Source organism: Saccoglossus kowalevskii, chromosome 1 (genome assembly GCF_978046115.1).
Source record: "Saccoglossus kowalevskii chromosome 1, keSacKowa6.1, whole genome shotgun sequence".
In the NCBI taxonomy this organism is placed as follows: domain Eukaryota; kingdom Metazoa; phylum Hemichordata; class Enteropneusta; family Harrimaniidae; genus Saccoglossus; species Saccoglossus kowalevskii.
Genome location: NC_140641.1, coordinates 22,120,018 through 22,129,731, shown reverse-complemented (window position 1 = coordinate 22,129,731; position 9,714 = coordinate 22,120,018). Strand labels below are relative to the sequence as shown.

The following is a 9,714-nucleotide window of genomic DNA, read 5'->3' as shown; positions in this document are numbered from 1 at the left end:
AGTTGGAGTATAATTTTCGTATGTATCAAATTTGTTAATACTCGGATAACAAACACCAAAACTGACGTGTTATTTGCTTCAATTTGCTTCCATTGCTTAGGGAGAACTCCAACATGTATTAGTGTAGCGTCTATGCTGCCTGCATATGGCAAACAAGAGGTGCAAATACAATTGTGTTTAACGCTAAGTGCGCACGGAACCTCACATGCATGTATATTTCATGCTTGTCTTCTTTTCTTGTGTTGTTCATCATCATGCTACCTATTTGGGAACTGGTGCGTGATTCCGGTGTGTTCGTTATCAAGTATGAAACTGAGAATAAAATGTACTTGATATTTTCTTAAAGAACATTTAATATTCAAAATTGTATTTCAGAAGAACTTGAATAAAGACATAAGACGTGAAATGGTGACACAAAAGAACACCGACCCCTCTCCAAACTACTACGCCTATAGGGACACACAGGAATGCGAAGTCAGAACGTGACCGTAAAAGTATCAACATTTCAATAAATTACAAAAAAGCTGATTTACAGCGGATAAATCGACGTATTTCAGCCATAACCATAGCGCAACAGAGACTGTCACATACACGATACGCGATAGTCAACATGCTCGACGGATTTTGTTTTCGGAAAACCCCCGCGTGCTCCCATGGCCGGCGAGGTTCTAACTGGCGTGTAGCCAGCGCTTAACTCCTGGACGTCACTTCCTCTCAGATTCACCCTTCTAGAGTGACCGTCTTCGGACATATACGACTGCTCAGTGGTTGTAAAACCGCTGCGTAGCGTATTCTTGTACTTAATCCTTCCAGGACAGCACATTGTAATCACTGTTCGCTGTATCTTCAAATTGAAACAGCCGTAAAGGATGGGATTGATTGCACTATTAGCCAGTGCCATGGTCTCGGCGATCACGAACGAGACTTCGGGGATATCCTCCGCGTTGCCGTATATTTGCTGCAAGGTAACGATAAAATAAGGACTCCAGCACGTGACGAACGCGAGGATAATACAAAGGGTCATTTTAATTGTTTTGATCTTGCTGCGTTCAATTTTTTTCATGTCGACGTGGCGTGATTTAGCAAAATTATCCGTCACCTTTGTACGATGTTTCCCCCTGAAAGAACGCTTACTACTGACTACACTGTCTTTTCCCTGTGAACACACAACAAATACAATTCGTATGTAACAGTATGACACGATGCTTGCAGGGATGACCAGTATGTAGCAAGTCATCCAGGTGAAGTACACTTTTCTCTGCCACTCCGCGGTGTAGCCGTTGCTCTTGCAATAATACCTCACGTCGCCGTCGTCCTGAGATTTTTCAACTAAGACAAAAATAAATAGCTGTGGCAGAGCGAATATAAAAGCCATGATCCAGGCACCAATCAGCATTTTTTTGGCACGTGAAAGTGACCCACTGAAGCTCAGTGGTCTACAGATCGCCTGGAAACGATCAAAACTCATGACGGTGAGAATGAAAGTGGTACTCGCCAGCGTCACTATTTGGCCATAGACGATCAGCTTGCACATTACCTCGCCGAACACCCACTCACCGAAGGCAACGAACAAAATTTCTGTTGCCATGGTAACAAAGCACACAAATAGATCGCCGACAGCAAGGTTGAGGATGAAAATATTAACCCGGCTACTTCTGCGCGTGCCTTTAGTACACGACAAGACAGTGATAATTAAAGAGTTGCCTACGATAGTGAGCAGCATTATCACACAAATAGTGACTACACGCTGGATGACGCTTGGCGTCCAGATAGATGCTATGTCAGTGGCGATATCTGTATTGTTTAAGCTCTGGTTGCTAAAATATCCATTGATATCATCTTTCCATGTAATGTTCAGCACGATATCGTTGAATACCGATGCCATCTTCGCTACTCTTCCTACTCACTTAATAATGGTAAACACAAAAAATCACACTGTCACGCAATCGGCTCAAACGTCGAAAAACTGACGAGTCTCCAATAACGAATCAGGCGCAGCAGCTTTCAAAGAGGAATAATCGGCGGAACGAACGAACGATCGCAGCCTATACTATTCGCAATAAATTCCAATTGGCTCATGTCACGCAGGAGAGGTTGAGGGAGTATCCACAAGGCTTAGTTGAAAAGTCAGTTGCAATTAACAAGTAGGTTGTCAAAAAACACACAGACACACGCAAGAGTAGTTATCCCTTGATGGCACATACACTTTACCTCTTTCACACATCGCTCATCGTACCGAATGTGCTGTTAGCCGATATTATGCTCACCGAACCCAGCGAACTTAGTAAGATGGGGTAAACTCTGCTATTTTAAACATGACGAATGTACATAGTGAGAAGACCAAGTATTGAGAGCATCGTTTTTTCAGTCATAGTGCTACGGAGAGTACAGCTTACAAATTACACACGAAGATTGCAGCGTCTTGTATAGTCTATTCAGAGAGTGTACGCAGTGTTACTTTTGAAGCACCAAGATAGCATCTATTTTAGAATCTGAAAAATAAAATGAGTATAAGGGTGAAAAGCCGTAATTAATTGTTATTTCCAAGAAGAACATTTGATGGTCGAAAAAAACATTTGAATAAAGGCATATTATGATTAGTATTATGATCAGTATTATATTATGAACAGTATTATGATATTACAAAAGTACAGCGGCCCCGATTTCATTTACTACGCACATTGCCACACACACGAATGAGTAGTCAAAATGAGTTACATCTTAAAGCATCAACATTTTAAGAACCTGGAATAATATGGATGTACTTGTTCGCCCTTCGCTTTCAATTCGTTGTCATTTGTATAAATGTTATTCCGACATAATCTCAATCATCCGTTAACCCTAACCTTTTCATTGGATGTGCCAATAAGACATGACCTGGGGTAATCAAACACACATATGGTTAGGTAGAAATGGATCCAAGCAAGACGATGACCCACTTTTGGGATAAGGTAATGTCATTTGGCGCTGTGATATATATATGCGCTCACGTGACCGGCAAACACAATGTGTGCGTACACCAATGGGCTCATAGATACGTTGTATAATACGCATAGAACTATTTTTTTAATCTTAGCAATGACGTCATCATGATCAAGATGTAGATCACAAGTGTAGTTTGTCTGCTGCAATGAATCGTGCTCGGATCGTACCAATGTTGTGTTTTCTAAATTGATTGTGTCAAATGTTCTACATTTAATATAACAGGCCATAATGAGCGGTCGGTTATTGCTAGTCGATGACAATTGATTAATGACCAGTCTACTAGGGATATTGCTAGGGATATTACCGGTGCAATAATCTCAGTTCTCCTGACGGTCGATAGATTTGACAATTCCCGGTTCTTGCGATAACATGTTAAATCCCCCACATCGATTAAATAACCCATTATTTTACGTATTTAGCACTTAATATAGTTATTTGTTCGCGATTGCGTGAGCCTGAGAAGTGACGTAATAATTTCTTCGTCATTACAAATGAATGTGTGTCATTTCATGCAATGCATTGCATGTACACGTCAAGTGTTGATGAATACACACCGTAGCGGCATTTCAGACACTTAAGTAAGTGGAAATAACATACCCACCCACAATTCGTTAAACACAAAACAAATGACTGACAACCATCTCTCTTGTCATCAGACAGAAAGCTGGCCCTCAAAGTCAAATTCAAAGCACATTATATAAGCATAAATGAACCGATTTTGTAGTCTCCTTAATCTATCATTGGAATATATTCATTAAATTTGGGATTGCTGATGGAAAGAAATTCGTCAACATAAATGAGGGATTCCTTTGTATCATTGTTTTTTTTACCAATTTCTGTAGAAATTTGACTTTATACGAATGAAGGAATAATTCAGCCAGCAAAGTAGAACAATTTGTTCCCATCGGAAATCTTCCCAACTCGACAAATGTTGTCAATACAAAAATTCCAGCATACTGATAATTTTATCTTCAGTGTAGTAAAATTTTGTAACCGCTCTGTTCTTATTAAGGTAATTGCAGCTGTATATAATCACTATATACTTATAGGGAGTAGAACTGTCAATGTAATGTTTCAATATCTACATCTGATTTATACCACTTAGAGTAAGGACAGTATTGTTGACTCATTAGAAAACATTTAAATGAGTTTACGAGGTTTGACTATGCAATACAATCCATCCCTAGTGTCGCCATATCAAGCTTATGCACTACCCTGTATTACCCATCCCAAGGAGATACACAATGACAACAACGGGGTATCATTAGCATGATTGAGACAACTGGCTAAGAAAAAAAAATGCGACGTAAGGCCCATTTGCAATTAACGTCTTTTTCAATGTGACAATTTCACTCTGTTGATCCTTACTCAGATGACCAAACACGTACGGGTTACTTTCGGTCATTGGGCGTCACCTGGTTTGGACGTATTGCGGGGAATTGCTACTTATACAACTAGTGCAGTCGAATATTTATGCAACCGAAGCAGTCATGCAAATGATGAAGAGTGTTCCAGATTGAATGAAGCATTATTTATTAATGGGAATCATTTACATGTATGTCACGTGACTCCATTCCCGCCAATCATCGCTGCGATATTGATTATTGATTGTAGGCACGTTAGCGTCGATCAAATCAAGCTGCTTGCAAAACGGATGTGATTAAAGTGGTTTACTCTCTGGAGAGAGCGAGAAAAAAAGCGAGTAAAATCGGTCGTATTGTAACGAATAATAGAGCTTTTACAATTACTGTATTATTTATATTCAGAAGCGTACATTTGTGTTATCATATTTTGCGAATCACATACTTAATACAGTAATTTACAATTTGACGCAAGGTAATATTATCAGAATACAATCTCATGTACTTTCCCCGTAAATCGCATCCACTCTGGGAGACTGCTGGGCCTTCGATTATGCTAGATAGCTATGAATTAATTTTTAGAGGAGGCGTCAATAGTAAATTTCCGAAAAAAAAAACTCTAAAACCACACACTTGAAAATCAATATGCAAAACGAACAATAAATGTTATATGTGCATTTTAATAGCACAGTGCAATTTTGAGGATATCATGCTAATTTGTATTCACGACTTGAACTCTAAATGCACCTGATTAAAAACCAAGATACGAAAATACTCCATGTTGTCAAATTCTTTTACATCAAGTAATATCGGCAGCTGCGACCGGGAAATGAAATATTTCTTGCAAAAAACCCTTTCACAAAAGAACTAACATTTCCCAATCATTATATCCCATGTACTGTAATCAGGAAAACGCCATTACGATTGAATAACAAACTGAAGCTCGGGAAATAAATAACATTACGTACTACGCTCGTGACTAGAATATAAACATATAAATCACAAGACCTATTAATCGCCTTTTTCAAACACGCAATGCTTTTATCGAGTTAACGTTTAATGCTGCTCCATTACGATAACGATATTCCACTAACTTAGTGGACATTTCAATACATGGCATAAAATATATAGTATTCGCCATCTTTCCAACACTCAAATGCCTACAAGTAACTATAAACATATTTAGAGAGTTTACTAATTCCACTATTCCTTGACGGTAAAAGCGATAACTCAAACGTGTTGGATGGTCATTGTGTGAACGTTTTTTTTTTAAACAAACACGGTTTCAGTACTTAAGTAAATCAATCTGTAACATTTACGAGGAGTTGTATAAATGTTTTCCGTTCAGATTTGGCTCGGTGCGACTTTTATTCACTTTAGCTTTGTGTTGCAAGAATTGCAGATGGTTTATAGCGCACGCAACTAAGTTATTCTGCCAATTACCAGACGCAGCGTCGAAGTGGCCTCTAACAGTATTTGAGTTGACTGCCAGCATCTACGAGTGCACGCCAATTATCACACGCGGCAGTATCGTAGTCACGGATTCATGTTCACACACTTTGTTTAAACATTCCGTTAAAAAAGGGCAAAATGCATCACAATATTTACATCATCGTCAACGCGGTTTGGAAAATTAATAATGGTACACTGTACATTCAATCTCGGAGAATTCATGAGCAGTCTGTCGTATTTTAAATAAGAGTCGATGTTTCTATGTACGGTATTAACGGCAAATACCACTACGACGCACAATAAACAGAGCCTCGATATGAATACTAAGAAGACTGAAATTTAGACTATTGATTGAAACATTCAAACTTCTATTTGGTAGATTGATGTTTTTCTTATTTGTCGTTTTCCAATTTTGAATGTCTATTTTTAAAACTGAAAGTAATATAAACCCGAAAGAAATATAACTTTGACTATTGATCATTATACTATAAGATTGTTACGATTGATTAGACAATTATACTATTATTGATGAGACGTACATGACCATACCTCAGACCTGACGTTAGTCCTTTTCTAAAACAGAATTACAGTCCTCGCTATTCATATGTATCATATTTAGAAAAAAAATCAGTTGCAATATTACAGAATATTTAATTTGTGTATAGTATTTCATTACTCTTTGGTACATTCGTAAACATGAACACATTTTATAATCTTTTTAATCAGTATTAATTGTATTAATAAATTATATATTAATATTATTATTATTATTATTATTATTATTATTATTATTATTATTATTATTATTATTATTATTATTATTATTATTATTATTATTATTATTATTATTGACACAAGAATCTTTGGAGCATTGAATTAGCACGTGCCATCGATTAGGGTCACTCCTTGTTCAATAAAATCTCGAATAATCCAACTATTTGCAAGTAAATGTTAGCAAGTCGTGCTGAAAGTATAATTCATCAATTACTCATAATTCATCAATCAAGTCATAATTTGAGGTAAATATGCTTTTCCTGTCGAAAGCTATATTCAGTGATTTATAGCGTAACTGGAAGCTGCTGGTTATAGTGGCGTGACGCATTTGCCGTGCTTGTTGTGTGTTTATACGTTTCTCATGTGCCTGTAATTATTAATTAGAGTTACTGAACATTCCTAGATATTTTCTATATTAGAATCGTGTTGGTCTGGGATCTCTAAAACGCTGTAAATGTACAAATCATATAATGCATGTTTTATATGTTTACATGTCCGCATTTCACAATGTAAACACAAGCATGAAAGTATTGTCGTGTAGCATTTATACAATTACTAAAACGCACAGCATGTTTAAAAGCGTGTTCACCTGATAGGTATATCTTCAAATGTGAGATTTTTTACATCTGTTACTACCTCCCTAAATTCTCCTCGGAGGTTACACACATATTGAACATTTCTCTTTTTTTCTTTCTTTGGCTTTTACTAATTCGTCGGCAGCCTTAAGACACGGTGGAGCTGTCAAAGACTTACACGTAATGATTTGGTAATTGACTGTGAATTTATGTCTCTTGATCTCTAGCTTTTTTTACCAGCCTCTCTCGCTCACACTGTTTACATCAATTAACTCGATTTTTATGAACTACGTTCTGTTCTGGAATATATTCTCCAAACACGCCCCGTTGAGAAAATAATGAAGGTCCATGTACCGGTAAGAACACATGCTGCATCAGTATAAATGCATTTTCTTTTGTATTATAAAGCACAAACGAATCATACACTGATGACCCCCTACAACTCGAGGAATTATATACACACGTCAATAATAACGGCAGTATACTTCCCAGCCAATGGTGATGCATTGTAACTATTCCAACCTGTATTTATCGTACAAATATTGGTGTGATAATTCCGGGCAAATTTTAATAGTTTTCAACTTAACTGTCATATTTAGTATTTGTTGTACTACACATGCAATCATTCTACATTATATCATTCATAATAAATATGTGATGACAGATATAGTCAGTATTGCATGTACACTAGCCCAACATACTAAAACGAAATTGGTGAATGACGCCTTGACACTGTCAACGACTCGAGTAATTCGATAGAATTTATTAATAGATAGTGTATTCTCTGCCTTAACAATTCTCAACGTGCAATATGGATCAATGGGTATCGATTGCACTATGTTTTTGGTAAATGGTGTACAGTATTCAAGTTCATGTTCGGCTATGTGTAGTGTCTTACTGTATATCGGTTTTCACAATAGCCGTGGAAAGAAAATTCAATATTCAATGCTAGTGTACTTCCTACTTGCGGTATATATATAAGTATTCAATTAATGAAAGTGACATTATTTTCAGTTGTAGTCCTGTTATGATATACGATAAGAAATGCATTTGAGTATTATTGTGATTATTGAGGCAATAATATATTAAAGGTTTATCACCATCTATAGGTAGTGTCATTATAACACAGATGTTTGTATTCAATTAAATCAAATTTAACGTTTATCGCTCCCCAAATCTGGAATATCCACAAGATTTATGATTTTTCCGCGGGGGAGTATTAAATGTTTTTCATGCACTGTATACCGATATGCGAGGTATTATAGTCGACTAAGTGGCTGTCAAAAGCAATACATACAATCAATGTCTCCTATCTCTGTATTCCAATCAATAGTGGCATCTTACTATCCTACAAAATAGATTTATTGATGGAAGCTGGTGATGAAGATTGATGTACATCGCTGCCACGTTATGGTGACAAAACAGAACATATGTCATAGCAACCCATTTATATTTACTTCGTATGCGGATTCCACATAATGACCTCAATTGAACCCAAAACGAGGTTATGCAGGCTGTGATAATTGAAAAATAAAGCAATTATATGTATATGTATATATATACATATATATATTCCAAACGTGAATTGAATTATATCATTATTGAATTTAATTCCAATAATCTTTAACAACGGTCCACAACAACATACAAGTGTAACGTGTTTTAACATTGGCTGTGCATCCATGTAAATACTGTGAAAAATACAGCATTACGTAATAAACTGGACCGTGGATCGTCCATTACTTAGTGACATTCACACAAGGGCATATTAATTGTCACAAACTTAAATTTAAAAACACTCCGAAACATGCTGAATTTTAAATAGATTGGGACAGACCTGTGGAAGACTGTCAGTAGTACTGTATGCTCCTAATTGCCGGTGACAAACACAATCTCGTAACAGCGCCACGGGAGCTGGCATGAAATAAGTGTAGAAACGACACCTGACGTTTTCTTAATGAGTGGGTTGTTAGTCAGGGCTAAGTACAAGCCCTACTGCGTAACTGCTAAATGTTTAATGAATGAACTAGCTTATTCAACAGTGCCCCAACAATTTACACCACTCACAGCCTACCTAAAGCAGAGCGCTAACTATCAGTTTGGTCTACTCCACTCCCCACTGCTATTATTACACGAAAGACGCTCCCAGCGATGGATGCTGAAACGTAACATCTTTACATTAACGGAACGTGCGTGAGGATAATATCCCCGAGGTTAATATTATAAAGTGTGTTGCGCCGATCATATATCACAGTCTTTCGCCGACAAGATGCCTGCTTCGTTAAGGATAGTGTAAAGAGTCAACCGCAACAAAATATTCGATAAAATGTCATCACGCTGACAGATACACGTGAATGAATTTTCAAAGATGAGCGGTGAATACATTGTGTTCGTATTCAAGTAACCATACGCCACCGCCACAATGACATGTGACAGGTAGACGGAAGAACTATAATCAATTATTAGAAAGCAGTGAATGGCTTCCACCATACGGTTTTACATTAACTAATCAATATCAAATCAGCTAATACATAACTCGCGTGTTACATATGTTTTGACTTTTACAT

General features: G+C 37.0%; 1 protein-coding gene across 1 annotated transcript; it reads right to left on the bottom strand.

Annotated features, from left to right (window-relative positions):
* Positions 1 to 335: 335 nt before the first annotated feature.
* Positions 336 to 8,005, bottom strand: LOC100368831 (cardioacceleratory peptide receptor-like; the record flags this gene model as incomplete). The annotated part of the gene is made up of 2 exons (XM_006815704.3): positions 336 to 1,776; positions 7,984 to 8,005. Coding segments are annotated over 2 exons (1,215 nt in total), but the record flags the coding sequence as incomplete, so codon positions are not given.
* Between the last annotated feature and the right edge of the window lie 1,709 nt (positions 8,006 to 9,714).